Raw genomic sequence first — 22370 nt, 5'->3', positions numbered from 1 at the left:
AACCTTCAAGAAGGTAATTGCTTAATGTTTGTTGAATGAGTGAATAATAATTTAGTTGTTCCATGGATAGAGTCATTCAGGCACATCAAAATCTCTTTTCCACTCCTCTGAGGATCATTGACTTTTGATGACATGAAAATCCCTTGGTGCTGGTTATCTGTTGGTTTGTTCTATTTCTCTCATTAGATTAGATTAGATGTGCCAAATGTATAAGCTATATTTGATCTCAGGGAGGGAGGAAGGGAAGAGGAAGGGATGAAGGAATAGAATTTGGAACTCAAAACTTTTTTTAAATGTTAAAAATTGTTTTAACATGAAATTGAAGGAAATTACACTATAAATATGTACATATACATACATATATAATTATTTGTATTTGTGGGAAAGATCTGCACTCAGAATATGGGGTTTAGAGCCTTTCATTTAGTGAATGCTCAATACAAGTTTAGTTCTGAGGAGACTAAAGATATGTTATGGAGTCAAGAGTACATAGTTAGCATCATAGAAAAGAAAAAAATGCTCATAAATGCTTACCTCCAAAGGATCAAATATTATGACTGGTGCGGTCACGTTATTCATTTTTGCAGCCTTTTGGATGATATCTTCTGCCTCTGCAAATCTTCCTTGAGATATCAGCCATCGTGGGGATTCAGGAATAATCCTGTAATTGAGTTTGGGGTTTAGTTCTTATGGGCTATTTATTTTGTTCTCAGAAGCTGTCAATTCCATAATGATAATAAAAAAATCTCAGAAAATAATATTTTTCTTAAAAAATAATTTAAAAAAATTAATGTGTTTTATTAAGAATCCACTCCCCCCCCCCCTGAATTTTTCCCTCTACAAGTTTCTTAATCAGAAACTTATGGTTTGTGGGTATACACCCATTTTAAAGAGGTTTTAGGAATATTGAGACCAGGGTAACCCAAAACACATGGTGACAGAGACATTACTAATTAACACAAGATGTAAGTAGCCAGTGAGATATTCAAGGGGTTACCTGGGTATCTTTGAAGGACTGCCTGGGAGTTATGTGTTAATTCCTTCCTTGTAGAGAGCCACTGTGGTGTGATTGAAAGAGTTCGGGACTTGGAGAGATTCAAGAGACCTGAGTTTAAATTCCACTGTGGGCACTTAGCTAGTTGCACAACTGCAGAGAAATCACTTAACTTCTCAAAAGTTCAATTTCCTCACCTGTAAAATGGGGACATGTGAGATCGTATCTATGTAATAAGGTTGTTTGAGGATCAAAGGAGGTAAGGTATGTTGACAGTTTAGCAAACCTCAAAGTATTGCCTCAGGTATATTATCTGGGCAAGGATGGCACTGCCTTGTACAGGATGGCCATTTAAAATAGTTTTAAAGTATTGAATGAGTCAAACAATCACCTACAATGAGTTATGACACTCTGCTTTGGCAGGGTTCCCTACATAAATGAAATCACAGTTCTTGATAACTTCTTCTCCCCCCAAAACCATGGAGGCAGATAGAGCACTCATTCTGGAGTCAGAAAGACCCAAGAAAAGCCAACTTCAAACCCAGCTGAGTGACCCTATGCAAGCCACTTAAACTTGTTTGCCTCAGTTTCTCAACTGTAAAATAGGGGAAATAATAGTACCTAGCTCTCAGAGGTAATGAAAGGATCAAAAGAGACCATATTTGCAAACTATTTTGCACAATGCATGGCACATTTAATTATTTAACCCTTTTGTCCCCCCACCAGTTTTCAAACACAGCATTGGAAGACATAGCTTTTTCCCTTTCCCATTTCAACCTTTGAATTTCTCAGCTTTTCCATTACCAACTATTGTGAGTTTTTTTTAAAGTAGTTTCCCTGGAAATTTAAATTCTATTGAAACAAAGTATATTTTCCCTCTAATATTATTAGGTTATTTAGTACTAGTGATAACCTAATTGAGAAATGGCCACAAACAAAAACCTTACAAATCACCCCTTGTCTAAGCTCTCTTCCTTGTCTCCGGGAAAAGGGTTTATTGTCTTTCCCCATAAGATTGTAAGCAAATAGAGAATAGAGACTGTCTTTTACCTTCCTTGGTATCCCCAGAATTTAGCACTGTGCCTGGAACACAGTCAATGCTTAATAAATGTTTATTGACTAATTTTAAAAGATCCCATATAAATCCATTTGTCCTTCTTTGAAACAAATGCCTATCAGTCTGCTGACATACATTATTGAGTAGTACTACTTACCCCAAACCCCTCCTGCTGAGTTAATTAGCTTCCACATATATATTCTATAGTACCAAAATATATTTTGATCAAGGATCTTAGCTCATATAAATCTTCGTCTAGTGTTGTATGGTATTATACATATTTATGAATATATACACAAATATTTTATTCACACAGGCAAACACACACATATGTTCAGATATATAAAGTACATGTATGTGTATACACACACATGTATACATATACGTATATGGAAGCATGGAAGGACAAGATATGTATATATATGTGCTGTTTATGTACAAATGTTTGTATATGTGTGTGTACACACACACACACACACACACACACATCCTATTTTTTCACATTTTGACAAATTATAGGGGTCTAATGCCACACGATCCCAGATGGCTGAATTAATTATCTTTCTGCAAGACCATCTGGTGTGAATAGGCAGATTTGGGAATTTCTCCATGGGGTTCTCTATCTAACTCTATAACAATTCTGGTTATTCTGCTGTCTTCTCAGTTCTAGAGTGTGGTGCAAAGGAATTTCATTTTTCCATGTCTCCTGCATGATAATACAACTTTGAATATTTGGTAAAGGCTTTTGGACCTGAAGTTAGAGGCACTAACCTTCTGGCCTATTAGAACAAAGGCTGTGCTGAATTCTGTGTGATGTACAGCTAACAAAGGGAACTCATAATTTACTTGGTACCTATTAAAAAACAACAAAAAGAGAATCATTTCTAGGAATTTTTGTACTGGGATAAAAATAAACTGTGTTTTGGGCAAGTAACATGAAGTGTGCCCTCAGAAGGGGAAGGAAGATACTACCCTATGAGGGTGTGGGAAGGCTCCGGGAATAGGCAAAGATCTACAGTATACTTATGCAAAGTCTCAAGAATGAGCTGGGCAGGGCAAAAGAAGGCTCATCTCAGCATACTATTGGGGAACATCCTATTTAAATTAATGATTCTTGTCAACCAGGTGCTAAGGTTTTTGGTTTCTACAGTCTTCATCTATTTGAGGGAACTGAGAAAATTTTTTCTTGAGAGAAATAATTCATGTTGGACCCTTACTCTATTCCAATTAATATTAATCTATTTGATAGAATCATATCAGAGTTCTGTATATAAGGCCCCAGAGCTGTGACCTACGGGTTCTAAGTTTACTTGCTTAACTATAGAAAGTTAGCTAAAGTCCCTCCACCCTTGTTTTGCCTTGTGATGATGACAACTACATGGAAAATCCCCCCAAATAATTTTGTACCTCTGGATCAACTTTTCCAAAAGGGGCAGATGATTATCTTACGACTTAGGTTGTAAGTCACTTAGGTCACTGATTGTGATGGCTTGTACCATTTTCTTCTGCCCAAATTAAGGAGAATTCTGTCCATCTTATGTGAAGATATTCCTTGCTTCATCCAACTTGTGACCATGCTGAACATATGGCTTATTCAGTGGAATTATTCTACATATGGTAGCTGTTCTGGAATGATTGGACATCTAGGCCTACAAAAATAGGGCCCTGGAAGGAGGCGGCATCTTAGATCGTGAGGAAGATCTGAGGTTCACTTCATTAGAGGGATCCATAGATCCTTTAATAAAGTGCCATTGGCTCAACCTCTGCCTCAGTCTCTCAATTTAAGTGGGATAATTTTAATCTCTAAGTAGGATAAATTTAATCTATCACTGGTGATATTCATTTTAGAGGTCTGGGTGTGGTGGAGAGAGGATGGAACACAGGCATCTGTGTGACTGGTTAGAAGTTTGTGAGTGGAAGCAGAGTGGGAGGAATGATTTCTTGACTGTTCAAGAGCAAGAGGGAGTGGAGGGAGGAGAGACATGAATGAGTATGTTCAGAAGAGACAGAATGAGTGAGTGAACCTGACAAAAAGAGGAGCTGGTGAGCCCTCACTGCTCATTGAATCCTGAACTTGGGTTCAATGATTTTTTCCTCATTCCATTTGTCGGCTGACCAATCCTCACATTGGGGCAGAAGCAAGAGTCTTTAGGGATGTGCTATTTAGAGCAATCTTTTTCTTTTAGGGGGGAAATAATTGTTGAGGCTGGGGCTCTTCAACTGTCAGACTCAGACAGATGGGAGCCAGAACGATTGGAAGTGGATACTATGTCAAAGAAGGAATGAGATAATACTTGTTTTATACAGAGTAATACCTGAGATAGCTTCTGCTCCATATCACGGCCATACCCTCATACTTCCCCTGTTAATTGGGGAACCTGAGAGAAATACTATGTTAAAGCAAGAACAGGTTATTAAGGGATGTGGGATAAAACCAAAATGATGGGTTTCTCCTTTTAAACTGAAGCAGTTTTTGGCCTGCCATTAGGTATAGTGGCATAGTAAATAGAGCACTGAGCTTGGGATTAGGAACACCTGAGTTCAAATCTAGCCTCAGATTCTTACTGGGCAAGTCATTTACTTCAATTGTATTTGATAATAATATAACACCTATCTAGTGTTGTTGTGACAACTAAATGAGGTAATACTTGTAAAATACTTAACATAGTGTCTGGTACTACTTAATGAATGTTTGTTATTTTGTTCCCTTGTTCCATAAGGAAAAGGAAGAAGTTGCCTCTTACAGATTTGTCCTTCTCTTTTCTCCACCTACTTGAATCAGCCAGTTCCTCCTCTTGCCAAACAAGATCAGTGCATTCTGGTACCTGATGTCATTTGGCTAGTAGCTTTCCCATCTCAGGTGAACAGGGAGACCGGAGTCTACCTCTGTCTACCTGACATGACCTAAGGACTCCATGAGAAGATGGATTCAAAAAGAAGACTCAAAATGCAACCCAGCTCAACAGCACACAAGTCAAGAAGGAAGAATGAGTATATGTATAGTCTAGTCAAATCAAGAGCAAGGCAGTGAGGACCACCAAGAGACAAACCCAAGAAAGTTAAATAGGTTTTTCATGGTCAAGGAAGGAAATGAAGAAATCTAGATGCATCCATTGGACTGTACACACAGAACTCCAAACACTTCTGGACATATGTAAAGATAGAGACTGAAGGAAAATTTCTATACCACAAAAACATTACTGAGATAGTAGCAGTAGTAGCAACATCCTATCCCAGAATGAATATTAAAGAGGGTCTCAATAAGGCATAATGGTCAGAAATATAGCTTAAACCTAAACATTACTTCCCTTAGAGTAGAAATATTAAAGGGAGCAGATAGAGATTATTCTAGCTCTCTATCCCTACTTTCTGAGGAGATCAGGATGGCCAACAATGGCCATTCTGGCCCCAGTCTTCTGTTTTTCCTGCTGGCAGGAATTCAAATCTTCCTTGGAGACTGGTAGGAAGAACAGATACTAGAGATATTATTCTTATCTCCATGTAAGGCACATCTAGACAGACCCATATTGGCATCCATAACCTACATGACAAAACACACACACACACACACACACACACACACACACTCCTTACACTTGCAATTAAAATATCCTTTGAAGACAAAGGGACCTAGGAGGACAACATTTGGCCAAAATATATGGCATGTTAGCATTATTCCCAGTTAGAGAATTCAACAGGGTTGCCTTTTTTTGGGTCTCGTCTCCATTACACAGATCAGTCACATTTCTTGGCATAATGAGTCCCTAGAGATTACAGACAGGGAATCTTCATATCCATGCTCATGCTTTATGGGCTAGTTACCAATCAGTATATAAAGGAAAAGACTGCTGTTTTTAAAGAACAGAAGTAAAATGGTTTCTTTTTAAATGGATCCTGTGAAATATAGCTGAAGAGCTTAACAAAGCTGGGGATCTTTGGTTTAGGCAGGGGCCAGAGTGGATTTGAATCCTAATTCTCTTTCTTATTACCTGTATCATTTTAGCCTCTTATCTGTGTCTCAGCTTCTTCATCACAGGAAGCTAAATGATACAGTGGATGGAATGCTGGGCCTGGAGTCATGAAGACCTGAGTTCATATCCTATCTTGGACAATTAATCACTAGCTATGTGACACTAGGCAATTAAGTTGACCTTAGTTTCTGTCTGCCTTAGTTTTCTCAACTCTAAAATGAAGATCATAATAGCCTCTCTCATAGGGTTGTTGTGCTGATTAAATGAGACTAGATAGATATAGTTTTAGCACAATGTCTGGCACATGGTAGGCACTTAATAAATGCTTATTTTGTTCATTCATCTGTGAACTGAAGGGTTTAGCTAGAATGGGCTGTAAATGTCCCTTCTAATTCTAAATTTTCTGAAAAGATTAACTCACTTCCCCTGATTCTACATCCCCCCTCCCCAAGACATCTTAGGCTTATATTGTTAACCTTAACTACAAAATTGATAAGAAGTCATTTTTTTTAAAGAGTTCTAACACACGAGAGAGAGGCAATAGAATTGCTTGGAAGGGAGAATAATTAAGGAGGCATTTATTCTTTCAAGTTTTATCTTCTTTTATTTAGATATTAGGTATTAGGATCTTTTAAAATTGGTCCTGCTTAGTGAAATCAGCCAGTGAGAATGTGGGATGCAAATATAGTCTTCCTGGATGGGATTTCTCTGGGACATCCACCTGCCATTGTGGTTCTATTGTGGATTTCCCTGGGGTAGAGTTGCTTTATAAAGAAGTGGACATAATGTCACCGTGACTTTCCCCTTTGTTCAATTTGACATTCTAACTTAAGTGGTATTCATGAAATCTGCTTAGTAAGCATGAAATTTGGCTCTTGGTTTCAGGATAAGAAAGGGTCAGCTGAATTGGACCTATTTCCAAGCTCTCCCAGGCTCTGTTTCAAAATTTGGGATTAACATGTGAGGGAAAATATCACTGGCTCCCACTCACAAAATTAATTCTAGTGATCCAACTGTCTCATATATTAGGAGGCACTCATAGTTTGTAACAAGAAAGCAGCTTTTCTAGAAGATAAAGAATGGGCCAGATTCTATTTGTGACTATGACAGAATGAAGGAAAAGGTGGGTAGGTAACGTGTTAAATGAATATAACTTTGTGCTATCATCAGATAATGCACACTCTAATATAAAATGAAAAGAGTTTTATGCTCAAAACATGACCAAAGACAATGCCAACCTTTAAGTTCTGAACAAAATACTAAGCCTTGGGAAAAATGATGACAGAGGTTTTCATGATACTAAATAAGAAAATCCCATAAACCAACAAAGGCAGCTTTCCAGATTTATTGATGGAAGATTAGGCTACAGCCAAACCAAGAATAATTATAAGGAATTTTAATGGATTTTTAAAATCTCTCAGAAGAGACAGGATGCTTTCTCTTCCTGCTTCAATATGAAAAATAAAAGAACTAAAACCACAAAAGTCACATCGAAATCATCCACAAAACCTAATGTTGCTCCAAGAAAGTTGGATTAAAAAGCTATCTTTCATTTCTGTGCCTCCCTCAAATGTCAAAAGAGGCAAAGAAATCTATTAAATTCATTGCTCTAACCCCCCTGCCTCCTGTTAAATGAATTCTATTTCAACAGGACTTTGGGTCATTTTTCAAACTCTGGTACCATTTCAAGAGGAAATAAACCACAAATGAGTTGCAAAAAGGCCTGACTAGAAGGAAATTTTTCTTTTTCTTAAAAAAAAAAAAATACTTCTCGGGGCAGCTAATTGGTGTGGTGGATAGAGCACCAGACTTGAAGTCGGGAGGACCTGAGTTCAAATGTGGCCTCGGACACTTGCTGTGTGACCCTGGGCAAGTCACTTAACCCTAATTGCCTCAGCAAAACAAAACAAAACAAAGCAAAAAAACCCAAACCAAAAACCTCTCTGTGTCTCTCTTTGTTCCTCTGTCTTCATCTGTCTGTCTCTCTGCCTGTCTTTTTCTTTCTCGGCCTGCAATCCTATGCAGATAAGCAAATACATCTTAAAAATTGTAGGAAAAGTCCTGTCAGAAATAGTGAAGGACTTTGTATGTATTCATAAACAGAAAAGAGACTATCTAAAGGAAGACAAAAGTGGAAAGGGAAATTAGTAGCATATGAACGAGAAAAACAGGCAACAGAAAGGACAGCTGCAGGTTAAGATCTCTGCTCTGAGAGTGGCACTCAAGTAGTCATGGAGGACCCTAACCACAGTCACCACACTTTTCAGTGAGATGAGGCATGTGGTTTAACTGACCCCAAAGCAGAAGGCCCCATGCTCTTAGCAGGCACCAAGACAAAAAATAAATAAAAAGGAAAAGCCCGAAGCAAGGTAACATTTCCACCCAACTGGTGATCTTAAAACCTGCAGCTCCAGATGTGCCCCTGTGTAGGGGAATGCCTGTGAACACGGTCTCACTCACCACCACAGCGGGACACACAGCACCCCCGGCACGGTCAGAGCCAGTAGCAACATCCGCCAGTCTCTGATGAAGTAAGCAAACAGTGGCAGCAACATGTAGCCAATTGCAAAAAATATGCAAACTCCTAATGTAGAGAATATAATACGAACTGATTTGCCAAGTATCTCTGTTCCTGTTCAAAACAAGGGAGGAGTATTAGCATTGTAACTCACTTATTTTTATATTTTTCTCTTTACATTATTATCTAACTTTGTTATGGAAGTTAGAGTTCAAGTTACCGACACTCTTAAGAAAGAAGGAAGTATTTCTCAGGGATCCATATTCAATTCTAGTGAATAGTTTACAGTGTCCTCCTTATAGTTTGAGAGAAAGTTCCCATGAGATCGTAAAGACCAAAAATGGACCTGACTTGCACAGAATATTGCATACATGGTTTGATGTGTTCATGATGTGTTAAGCTGTAGGGGAAGGGAAGGTATAGAAATGACTATGACATAAAAATAAAAGGCATTAATGAAATGGATTAGAAAAAAAAAAACCCCAATATTGTATCTTAGAAATGGCCCTCCTCAAAGTGAGATAAGCTGAAGGTAATCAAGCCCCTTTTCCTGGAAGCTTAAAAAAATCCAAGACCACTCATCTAATTAGTGAACCTTACTTTATTGTGTGATAGAAGCTTTATGAAAATAGCCCAGAGCAGTCTGGTAATTATGTGAAGAATGAGATGGGATAGTGTGTGTGTGTGTGTGTGTGTGTGTGTGTGTGTGTAGCATGCATTTCTAAGATTCTTCTATGTGACTAAATTTTCTTTGCCACAAATCGAGATGGTTATTAAATTTATCTTGACTTATTGGGAAGTAAAAGAGTTGAAGATTTCTTCTGCTTTTATTTCTAACAGGTCATTGTGACCTTATCAACCCAATGGCACCTAGAAGAGAGAAAAAACTGGACCAAGGGGAAGGAGATAAATTTAACCCTTTATTTTCTTCTTTGATTTCCCAGGACCTGGAATAAAAAGTTCCCCTGCAAAGAGTTTTTGTGCAAAGAATCCCTTTGTAGGTAGAAACCATTTCATGGCACTGAAAGAGAAGGAAGGGCAGTTGCTAATGGCTGGAATATAGGAATTAAAATAAGCTGTGGCCAATGACAATCTTGCTTTCTACATCCCAGGGCAATAGAACCCATTGAAGAGATCTCATTATAGATTACTAGATATAAAACAGGCAGCACTTTAGAATGAAGAAAGGGTTGGATTTGAGGTTAGAAGGCTTTGTTCAAATTGTAGCTCTCTGAATATATTAAGTTGTACAGGATGAATGGAAGGTCCCTTATACCTTGAAATTTGGCAATGACCCTATAATCCAATTTAGTCTAGGACAAAGAAGGTGCATTCCTCATAGGAAAGCTCGTGGTGCTTACTAGCTGTTGGATATCAAGGAAGTTGCTTAACCTTCCATGGCTTTCATTTTCCTCATCCATAAAGTGGTCCTTTCTAATTCAAAATGTATGATCTGACTTACATGTATGAACCCACATGTTCATACATGTTTAAATAAATTTAGTGTATATAAAATACTCATTGTTTGCAATGCTTGTGTAGATCACTGAATACCAGTTCACTGTCATAGAATGTTTTGTTGCCTAAGACCTGCCCAGTTAATTCCAGAGAGATATCACCCAAAGGCTGCCCACCAGAGGATTGTTCTTTCCTCCCTAGTCACAATTGACAAAGACCTTTAACTAAAGAATAATAGAGAAGTAGCCACCTGTGTGAATAGAAGGCACACCTCACTGATGAAATCATTAAGCCCCAAAGTCTTAAAAGGAATTTAGGGCCCTATTTGGTGCTAGAACTGCAAAGATAAAAGTTATTCCACCTGTGTGGGCCCCCACTATAAGTGAATTTTTAGCATTCATCAGAATTCAGCTCAAAGTATTCTTTTGATCTCCTTCAGGTTTTAATGAGGATAAACTATTCATGAAGTATTCTCTAGGAGAAGGAAAATGGGTATTCAAAAACCTTTGCTATCAGTCAGCTAATTACAGAAGTGATGAACTTGGAATCAGAAAATCCGCTTTCCAAATAGTTCTGATACTTCTGAACTCTGTTGCTGGAGATAGTTCTAACCAACTCTAAGATTAATATTATTTAATTTTCCACCCTTTGTTCATTGTTCAACTACACATAATAGTTTGTTCAATAAGTGCTCACTGAATTGCACATAATTCAAGTTGTTTAGGTCAGTCTTTTTTGATGGGAAGTTTAAATTTCTGGTAGCACTGTGAATAGAGACCTAGGTCTGGATCAGGAGAACTGAGGTCAAATCTAGCTAGCATGTGACCCTGAATAGTTACTTTATTTCCGTTTGCCTCAGTTTCCTCATCTGTAAAATAAGGATAATAATAGCACTTATCTCTCAGGAATGTTGTGAGGATCAAATAAGATAGTAATTGTAAAAAGCTTAGCATGGTGCCTGGCACATATAGCATATTCTATGTAAAAACTACTATTATTAAACATTTTTTACAACTTTCTGAAGGATGCTTACTTATAGTAGAACATTTTTTAAGAAAGAGAAAAATTAAAGAACACATGATCTTTATGGTAAATATAACAGAGTTTCAAGCATATTCAGCTGTTTGTGTACAGGACAATAGTGTTGGGGTACCTATCTCCTTAGCTGTGGTCTATTTGCCCCTGCTTTCTGAGGCTCACTGAGGCAGCTTCCTGGCTTACATGTTCCCATCAAGCTTTTGTCTTTTAGGAAAGGGAACTTTGCCTATAGGATGTTCCTATTCCAAAATATCTCTGGGCACACTAGTCTAGATCTTGTATCTGTAGAAAGTTGGGGATTTTTCTAGATTTGGAAATTCTAGGAAGATTTTATAAATGTTCAGGAAGAAACATCTCTGGGAAGGACCTAGATAGAGCCTTTCCAGGTTAGGGCTCAAGATACTCTTACTTTCATGTTTCAGTTTCCAGAGTCATGTCATTTTGCGAAAGTTAATGCTAAGATCTAGGAACTATCATCCTATTTGCTCCATTCCCTATATTCCGATGCTGCCTCCAAAACTTGGTGAATTTCATCCTTCTCTATAGGAATGTCAATGTTACTCCCAACAAGCATTGAGAGGGGGGTCCTGGAGCACTGCCTACTTTGAAGTTAGCTTCATAATTTCTGTTTGAAACTGTAATCATCAAAGTCATCTGGTCTCAGACATCTGTTCCTCTGAAGAGGAAAGCCATGGGCTACACAAAGATAAGGCATAAAATGAGCAAATTTAGCCAATCTTTCTACTTTTATCAGAAAGATAGATGGGAAGACTTGGCTACTATTCTCTGAGTTCCCACAAAAATACTCAATAATCTTTCCAACTGTGGCAGCAAATTAACACATAGGGTCTCACAAATAATAAATGGCAGAGCTGGGATTTGAATTAAGATCCTCTGACTCCAAATCCTCTGTATCTTGATGTTCACTGACTGAAAGAAAATTTCTCTTTTACTGGAGAAATTTTGTTGTTACTCATCCTTCCCTCATTCTCTTCTCAAGTTAAAGTAAAGATTTTTCTTTCCTTTGGTTTCTTATAATGCTTTGTTATACCTATTTTAAGGTACCTTCTCTCTTATAAATACATATGTACATGTCATAATATTAATAATAATAAATAATAATAATAGCATTAATATAGTACTTACTATGTGCCAAGTGCTTTACAAATATTAACTCATTTTATCCTTATGGTAATCCTGGGAGATAGACGACATTGTTATCCCAAATTTACAGATGAGGAAAACTGAGGCAAACAGAAGTTGAGTGACATTCTCAGGATTACATGGCTGGTAAGTGCCTGAGGCTAAATTTGGGCTGAGATTTTCTTGACTTCAGATTCAGTGTTCTACCCACTCTACCCACTACCCACTCTACCCATTCAGTTTCCTTGCCTTCCTTTCTAGACTCTCTGTGAGCTATTTGGAGGCAAGAACTATTTTTTATCTTTATACTTAACATAGAGACAAACACAGTTATTCCACATACTGAGGACTAAATAGATACTTGTGCAATGAATGAAAACAATTTTATTCACCTATCCCTGGTAAGTAACAGCTTCTGATAAGTGAGGAGTTGAAGTTGTATAATAGCTCATCTTGCCTATTAGGAAGAAGAGTCCAGATGAATTCTTTTATTCAGAGCATTCCTGGAGTTTGGTCAGAGTCATCATATCTTCCTTATTTGTTCCAGGTTTGTTGTCTAAAGTTCCTTAAAATCTCTCTGAAATCCTCAAACTACTCTTGGCAGAATATATTATTTAATTACTGTGAGGATCTCTGCCTCAGACCTTAGAATGTTAAAAAAGAGACCTCAGAGGTCATATTGTACAACCCCTGCATTTTATAGATGAAGCCACTGAGGTTCCAAAATATTAAGTGACTTATTCATGGTAATACAAGTAGCAAATGATATATTCTTCGTCTCTGAAAATATATCTCTACTACTTTGTCATTATAATAGTGTTGTGAGGAAGGGATTATAAGGTACTTAAAAAAACAGAACATTTAAAAAATATTGTACCTACTGAATGTAGTAATAGTTTGTTGCATCTTAAATTAGGCAAATGTTGTTGCTTTTTATTTGTTTATTTTTAATTGTATTTTTACTCTCAATTACATGTCAAGACAATTTTAGTATTCATTTTTGGAAGATTTTGAGTTCCAAATTTTCCCTCTTTCTTCCTTATCTTTCCTCTTTCTAAAATGGTAGGCAATTTGATATAGGTTATGCATTTGCTATCATGTAAAACATATTTCCATATTAGTCACAGTTCTGAAAGAAGAAACAGATCAAAAAGAAAAAAACACAAAAAATAATAGTGAATGAAAAACATATGCTTTGGTATTTACATGATTTCTATATCTGGGTATGGATAGCATTTTTTTTTGAGTCCTTTGTACTTGTCTTGGATCATTGTGTTAATGAAAAGATCTGAGTCATTCATAATTGATCATCACAAAGTGTTGCTTTTTTCTGAAATCATAGATTTTTTATTGCATAGTAATATTTCATTATATTCATATGCCACTGCTTGTTCAGTCATGGGCCTCCTCTTAATTTGTAATATTTTGCTACCATGAAAAGGGCTGCTATTAATATTTTTGTACATGTAGGTCCCTTTTCCTTTTTTATGATCTCTTTGGGATATAGAGCTAGCAGTAGTATTACTGAATCAAAGGGTATATAATTTGATTACCATTTGGGAAAAAGTTTTAAATAGCTCTCCAGAATCATTGAATCAGTTTATAACTCCATTATAGCAAGTATCTCTGATAAAGGACTCACTTCTTAAATATATAGAGAACTGAGTCAATTCAGTGTATTAGTGTCCTAATTTTCCTACATTCTCTCCAAAATTTAACATTTTCCTTTTTTTTGTCATATTAGCTAATATTTTAAGTATAAGGTGAAAGCCTAGAGTTATTTTGATTTGCATTATTCTGATCAACAGTGATTTAGAACACTTTTTTATAAGCCTATATATACCTTCAATTTCTTCATTTGAGAACTGCTTGGTTATATTATTTGACCATTTACCAATTGGGGAATAACTTGTATTTTTATAGATTTGACTCAGTTCTCTATATGTTTGAGAAGTGAGGCCTTTATCAGAGATACTTGCTATAAAGATTGTTTCCCAGCTTTCTGCTTTCCTTTTAATCTTGGTTTCATTGGTTTTGTTTGTGTAAAAGCCTTTTAATAGAATTAAAATTATCCATTTTACATTTTGTAATGTTCTCTATCTCTTGTTTGGGTTTGAAATTGTAGGTCACTTAACTTCTTTAATAATTGGAATGCTATATTACTTGGTGCATATATATTTAGCATTGATATTACTACATTGTCTATGGTATCTTTTAGGAAGATGTAGTTTCCTTCCTTATCTCTTTTAATTGTCTATTTTTGCTTTTGTTTTGTCTGAGATCAGGATTGTTCCCACTGCCTTTTTTTTTTTTAACTTCAGCTAAAGCATAATAGATTTTGCTTTAGCTCCTTACCTTTAGAGTGTGTGTGTGTGTGTGTGTGTGTGTGTGTGTGTGTTTGTATGTGTGTGTGTGCGCGCGCTTCAAGTATGTTTCTTGTAAACAACATATTGTAAGATTCTGGTTTCTGATTCATTCTGCTATCCATTTTTTTTCCATTGGAGAGTTCATCCCATTCACATTCACAGTTATGGTTAATAACTGTGTATTTCCCTTCATCCTATTTTTCCTCCTGTTTGCCCTCTTTCTCCTTTCACCCCTTCCTTCCATTTTTGAGCCAATACTGATAAGAGTAAAGTTTAAGTGATTCCCATTGCTCACCCTCCCATCTTCTTCTCCACTGTAACAGATCTTTCAGGCCTCTTCATGTAAAATAATTTACCACAGTCTACCTTTTTCTTCCTTTTGCATCCAATGTACTCATCTTTTTCATTCCTTATTTTTTATGTTATTCTTTCAAATTCATCTTATACCTGTATCCTATAAGTATATTTCTTCTAGCTGTATTATTAGTGGTACAATTTTAAAGAATTACAAATATCATCTTCCCATAAAGGGTTGTAAACAGTTCCATTTAATCCCTTGTGTTTTATTTCCCCTTTTAGGCTTCTTTTGGATCTTGATATTGGAGATCAATTTTTTGTTCAACTCTAGTCTTTTCTTTATGAAAGCTTGAAATCTAATCCTTCTATTTCATCGAATTGCCTTTTTTTTTCTTCTGGGATATTATGCTTAATTTTATCAGGTGAGTGATTCTTGATTGTAATTCCTTTACCTTCTTATCATGTTCTATGACTTCTAATCCTTAGCAGCTGCTAAAATCTCAGCAACTGCTAAAATCTTTATAGTTCTGATAGTGGCTCTCTGATATTTGAATTGTTTCTTTCTGGCTATTTGTAATATTTTTTCCTTGATCTGATAGTATTATAATTTGGCTATAATTGGAGTTTTTATTTTGGAATCTCTTTTCTGTGGTAATTGGAAGATTTTTTTAATGCCTATTTTGTCCTGTGATTTCAGGATATTAGGACACTTTTCTTGGGTAATTTCTTGAAAGATGCTGTTCAGATCTTCCTTTTGATTATGACTTTCAGGTAGTCCAATGATTCTGACATTGTCTCTCTTAGATCTCTTTTCTAGATCTGTAGTTTTTCCAATGAGGCATTTTATATTTTCTTCTTTCATTCTTTTGAATTTATTTGATTCTTGATGTCCCATGTAGTCATTAGCTTCTACTTGCCCAATTCTAGCTTTTAAGAAGTTGTTTTTCCCATTTAGTTTTTGTACTTCCTTTTCTATTTGGCCAGTTGTACTTTTTAGGATATTGTTTTCTTCAGTCAAATTTTTTACCTCCTTTTTCATTTGACCAACTCTATTTTTTAAGCAACTGTTTTTTTTTTTTTTTTGTCTAAGCTGTCAACTTTTTTTTTCATAATTCTCTTGAGTCACTATTATTTTTTTCCCAATATTTATTCTATCTCTCCTTTTTTATGATTTTAAGCCCTGTTTGAGTTCTTCCTTGAGATATTTTTGGGTTTAAGATCACTTCCCATTTTTCTTTTGTATTTTGTCCATATGTGTTTTGACATTGCTGTTCTCTTCAGAATTTGTGTCTTGGTCTTCCCTGTCACCATAACAACTTTCTATGGTCAGATTATTTTTGTTATTTTTTTTTTTTTACGTATCACTTTTTATCATTTTTCCTTTCTTTTAAATTTGAGCTTTCCTACCAGGATAGGAAGGGTACTATGTAAGGCTTCCTGTACCAGTAACTGCAGGCCCTGGCTGTTTACCTGGTGCTGCACTGATGTTACCTTGAAGCCCATGGAAATCCTCATGTCTGATGTTGTACTGAGGGAGTGGAATTGGGAGGGGAGTTGGCGCTGCTGGAGACTGTAGGGATCTGACATTTTACCTGGTGCTGAGTTGGGGTTTTGGTGATAGTGTCTGGCATGTGTTAAGGCCAGTGGAATATTTCTGCCTTTGGCCAGGGCTACATTGAAGCATGTGGCTGTTCTCAGGACTGAAGTCTGCTGGTTCCCCTGGCTATGCTGAGGCACCATGGAGGTCCTGTTGTTGACGTTTGCCTGCTCCACCACACTGGGACTCAGAATTTCTAGACTTGTTATACCTAAGTGAGACAGAGTTTTTCTTGCTGATCCTCCATGTTTTTTAGACTAAAAGACCCTTTTATCCTGTCTTTTTGCTACTTCTGCTGTTCCGGTATTTGTTTTGGGGTACTATTTTATAATTGTCTGGAGATGAATAAGAAAAGGTTATGGCAATTTATTGCTTGCTTTACCAAATTAGCTCCTGGAAGTCCCTGTGTTTGCTTTTTAAAATGCTTTTTATTTAGTGGCAATTTCATGGAATTTAATCAATCTTGAGGTTGGAAGGGGATCTATTCAATTCAACCTTCCACCCCACTCAGGAATTTTCTTTATAATTCTTTGACAATTACCATCTCCTATCTGCTAGTTCATATCCAGTGAATGGAGTTCTTACTTTTTGAAGAGATAATCCATATCAGCTTTCACCATAGGAAATTTTTCCTACAGGTTAATCAAAATCTTGCCTCTATGTAACTTGCTACTGTTACTCCTAGTTTTGTCTTCTTTTGCCAAGGAAAATAAGTCTGATAACTCTTTCATTTGTCATTTTTTCAAATATTTGAAGACAGGAATGATTTCCTCCTGAAACACCCCCTTTTTTCTGGGCTAAACATCACCAATGCCTTTTAAACAATCCTCAGGTAATATACTGATGAGTCTTCTTGCTATCGCCCTTCCTAAGGTAGCTGGGTGACACAGCGGATAGAATACCAGCTTGGTGACAGGAAGAATTGAGTTCAAATATGATTCGGGCATTTCTTTGCTGTGTGACCTTAGGCAAGTAACTTAACTTTTCCTCAGTTTCCTTGTAAAATGTAAAATAATAATCTTTATCTTGCTGCAATGTTATGAGGATCAAATGAGGTAATTGATACATGTGTATGTATGCATATATACAAACAAATATACCCATATATTTATCTCTATGCATATATTTTTAAAAAGAACTTAGCACTGTATTTGGCACATAGTAGTATATAAATGATTATTATAATTATATACCTTATAAATATAATTTATGTGACATATAGCATAATAAGTATAATTATTATTCATAAATAAACAATTACATTATGGTATATATTATAAATGATTGTTTATATATGATTATATACACAATATATAAATGATTATTCCTTTCTCTCCCATTCCCTTTCCTCATTGATTATACTTTGATTATACTCTAGTTCTGCAATGAGAAACTTTTATGAGTGGTATTGGCCAAAGGATGCAAACAACTCCAGATTCTCTGATGACCCTTTTCAAGAACCTGAGCATACATGGCTGATGATTGAGGGCTGAGAGGCATCTGGAGATAGAAACAAGTTTAGTCAGATAAAGAGTTAGGGACTGGACATGTGCTTCCATTGGAATGGAGGACTCCTGACGAGGAAACTCCCTCTACCACTGGAGGTTGGCACTTTCTTTGCAAATTATTCTTAGAGATGTGTCCAAAGAGTAAAGAGATTGTGGCTTGCCCAGTCACATCGTCAGTATATATCAGAGACAAGAGGTGAATCTGAGTCTTCCAGACTGGCTCTCTTAAGATATTGTCTTCAAGTACACAACTATTTAAGCTCTGATCTTAAAAAATAACACTAGATGTCGCTGTTGTAAAACCTTTAGTCCTAGGGAGTATCGCCAGTAAATTTCTCTAGAGTTTGAGAAATTTGCTCAATTTAAATAGATCTGGGATTTACTGGGATGAGAAACAGCTAATTTCCAAAGTCACCACTCACTCGTGTTCTATTTCAGACTTAAATAACCATTCACAAAAATCCCAGAATAATAATAATAGGATATAGAAAAGGGAAGCATCCAGTAGAGTGCATAGACAAGAATGTTACAGCCTTCTGAGTAGAAGACTAGATGAGTCTGCAAAAGCCGTTAACAGCCTCTTAACAGTTTTAAGCAGTCCAGGCAGCTTGGAGAATAGGATAACTCAGACTGTGAAATCAAGAGTCAGGATTCAAGATAGTAGAAAGTCAACAGTTTCTCTCAGTGCCCCACCTCACTTATCACTAACCCAGATGTAGCCTGTGTTCAGGCTGATTTTACCTGGTTAATTCACTTATCCAAACTGAGCTTATCTCTCCTTCTCCAGACTCAACATAAAGTATATCTAGAGAATTATGGCATTGCAGGTTCATAGATTCAGATATACCACGACTTTTTAGAAGTTTAACCCTGGCATTTTACAGATGAGGTTAACAGAAAGAGAAGTGACTTGGCTGGGGTCACACAAGTAGTGAGTAGAGACTATATTTATATATTCCAACATAATCCCAATCCATTCAATTCCAAAGGTCTATACTCCCCTATATACCAAGATGTTTGGAATGGGATAAATTGGAGGCCACTACAAACTGATTCATTTTGGAATCACAGAAAGGCTGAGAGGCTTCTACCAAAGAGATGGTTAAGTAGTACATTAGATAGAATTCTGGATTTGAATGGGCAAGATCTGAATTTAAATTCTGTTTCACACATTCATTTAACTTTACGTACTGAGTAAATCATTTAACTTCCCTGGTTTCAGTTTCCTCATCTGTAAAACGGGCAGAAATAATAGCATCTCTCTCCCAAAGTTGTAATAAGGATCAAATGAGAAAATACATGTGAAACACTTTGAAAATTTTAAAGTGCTACTTAAATGGAGTGTTATCCTGATCTCATATTATCATTAATACTGAAGGAGTTCCATGGCAAGTGGTGCCTAAAAGCAATTCTACTCATTATTTTGGGGAAACTTCTCAATAGCTTAGACCTATACAAGAGGAGTTGACCTGGATTTTTCTGCTACTATTGAGCTCCTGGAGAAGTTATACCAATCAAATTCTTAGGTCTCATTATGTCCTTTTCTCTTTTCATTTAGGGTAGACATGTGATGTCTTTCTCCCAGATTGTTAATCATCTTCCATGTAACATTTTTCATAATTGTTTTCATAGTTTTTGTTAGGGAAAACTTTTTTTTCTTAGGTAATAGATTATTTCCCCAAATAGTCTGTCTTTAGAAAGGCGGTGCACTCAGTATTGACTCATAAATATCATGGTGACAGTTACAAAAATGAAGAAGTCTGGGTTTGCTAAATCTTGAACTGAAACAACACTAAGAAAAAAGTTCCACACAACTTGTTTCCTCCCTTCTAATCTTGCTCTTCTTAATTTCACTGATCTCAGTAAGAGACAGCTAGATGTTTCAATAGATAGAATGCTGGGCTTGGGGTCAGGAAGACTTCAGTTTCAATATGGCCTCAGACATCTACTAACTGTATGACTTTGGACAAATCACTTAACCTGTTTGCCTTAATCCACTGGAGAAAGAAATGGCAAAAAAAATGTCTTTGCCACCTCCCAAAAAAAACAAAAAACTCCCCCCAAAACCAAACAACAACCCACATGAGGTCACATGTTGTCTAAATGACAACAACATTTAGAGTAAATTTGATTCTTTGATTCTAGGCTAAGAATATTTCCAAATAATTATCAAATAAATTAGAAAGATAATCTGACTCAGTGGACAAAACTTAGAGAAAGGAAGAACTGGACACAAATTCTGATTACAACCCTTCTTAGATGTCTGACCACAGACAAGTAATTTAATCTTTCTGAGCCTCAAGCAACTCATTAAATAATAAATTATAAGTAGATTGTGATCATTCAGTGGAGGGAGTTCCCATACCTACAGAAAAATCACAAGTATTTGAAACTGACCTAACAAAAAGCTGCCTGGGAATGTAGAAACTCAGTATAACTCTTTACAAAGCCCATTCACACAGAGGGTACCTTATTTTCTATCTAGTAGTCAGTTTGTGTTGATTTCAATCACTTATCTATCAGCTTTTCTATGCTGATGATTCTCAAATCTACAATTCTGCCCCATCCTCTCTAATCTTGTATTTTCAGCTGCTTTTTGGACATTTTGAACTAGATGTGTTAAACTAGATCTTGAACTCAGCATGTTCAAAACCAAAGTAATTCTCTTTCATCCAAAGTTCTTCCTTTCTTTAACTTCCCATTTCTGTGAGGGTAACATTATCCTCACAGTTCCTTGGGCTTGAAATATAGATGTCATCTTCAATTCCAGACTATCACTATCCCCATATCCAATCTCTTGCCAAAGCCTGTCGATTTCATCTTTGCCACCTCTCTTGGATAAGTCTCCATTCTCTTTTCTGACATGGCTAACACACCTTGTAGGCCCTCCTCACCCCAAACCCAAATTATGAAAATAGTCTTCCTGCTTCAAGTCTCACCCCATTCCAATATATCCTCCATTCAGTAACCAAAATGATTTTTTGTAAAATGCAGGACTATTTTATCCCCTTATTCAGTAAACTCTAGTGCTCCTAATTGCCTTTAGGATCAAATGTAAAAATTCTCTGTCATTCAAAGTCCTTCAACAACCTAGCCCATTCTCACCTTTCTAGTCTTTTTATATCTTAATATCCTACCACAAACTCTTTGATCCAATAATCCTGGTCTCCTTGCTATTCAATGACCAAGACATACCATCTCTAGACTCGTGGCACTTTCTCTGGCCATCCTCCCTGTCTAGAATACTCTCCCTCTTCCTTTCTGCCTGCTGACTTCTCAGGCTTCCATTTTCTCTTTGGTTCACAAGTGCATACTGTATTGTAAACAAATGAAACTCTGAACCTGCTGGACCAAGCCAAATTTAGATAATACATAATAATAAGACAAAGAATCCCTCAAAACTCAACATAGAATTTAAAAAAAGGATCAATCCATATAGCCTCAGACAAAGTTCTGTTCTACATTACACATGTTTCTAAAATGTCCTTTTCTGATGATTGTCCCAATCAATAAGAGGATAAATGAGAGGCAATCTAACTGCAATTTAGAAAGACTTCTTACTGCATTTCAGCTCATAGTCTTATTCAAAGCCAGAAAGATACACAGTAGTCTAAACTCAAGTTGAGGTCTTATTTCAAGGGGGTATTCCCATCAATGGCTGGTGTCAGCAGAGGGATTATAGTTACACACAAAGGCATCAACCCTCTCCATTAATTGTCCACATCTACTAAGTAAAGAGTGAGCAGCTAGGTAGCACAGAGTGTGCTGGGCCTAGAATCAGAAAGAATCATCCTCTGAGTTCCAGATTCTAGCTTGTTACCCTGAGCAAGTCACTTACCTCTGTGTGTTGTTTTTCTCTACTGTAAAATGAGCTGGACAGGAGAATGACCAACTACTGTTATATCTTTGCCAAGAAAGCCCGAGTGGATCATAGAGAAAAATGACCGAACAATAACAATGATAGGCAAAATCCCTGGAATCCTTCAAGACTCAACTTAAATGTTACTTCCTCCTACCAAGGTGGTCTCTCCAGTTGCTAATATGCCTTCTCCAAATTACTCTGCATTGATTGCATACAGTTCATATTCATTTAATGTCTTTATGATGTTGCCCATAATATGATGTAACTCTTTGAAGTCTGGGATTGTTTCATGAATGTCTTTGTAATCTTAGTGCCTAGATACAGACAAATATTTAAGAATTACTTATTGAATGAACTGATGAAAGAATGAAGTATGCAAGTATTCCCAAGGAGGATAGGGTTGTTAAAGCCTTTGAAGACAGGACTTGGACAAAGAGCTTCCAAAATGATGAAAGGAAGGAAGTCAACTTCTGAGGAAAACTGGAGAGTGGTGGTACCAAAAGGGAGGTCTATATGAAGATGTTCAAATTTTCAGGCAGGCAAAGTATCATGTTAAAGACC

The 22370-nt window shown here is 36.5% G+C and overlaps 1 protein-coding gene across 1 annotated transcript in view; it reads right to left on the bottom strand.

The window, feature by feature from the left end:
* The window catches only part of SLC22A4 (solute carrier family 22 member 4), a 90447-nt gene that overhangs the window by 20190 nt on the left and 47887 nt on the right, over nucleotides 1-22370 (bottom strand). Inside the window, exons 4-5 of the mRNA XM_051978228.1 lie at nucleotides 8483-8654; nucleotides 535-661 (exon numbers count right to left, since the gene is read on the bottom strand). Coding sequence (XP_051834188.1) covers nucleotides 535-661; nucleotides 8483-8654 — 299 coding nt within the window. The remainder of the gene's footprint in view (nucleotides 1-534; nucleotides 662-8482; nucleotides 8655-22370) is intronic.

This window comes from Antechinus flavipes, chromosome 2, assembly GCF_016432865.1.
Source record: "Antechinus flavipes isolate AdamAnt ecotype Samford, QLD, Australia chromosome 2, AdamAnt_v2, whole genome shotgun sequence".
In the NCBI taxonomy this organism is placed as follows: domain Eukaryota; kingdom Metazoa; phylum Chordata; class Mammalia; order Dasyuromorphia; family Dasyuridae; genus Antechinus; species Antechinus flavipes.
The sequence above is the reverse complement of the archived record's forward strand: the minus strand, read 5'-3'. Positions and strand labels throughout refer to the sequence as shown.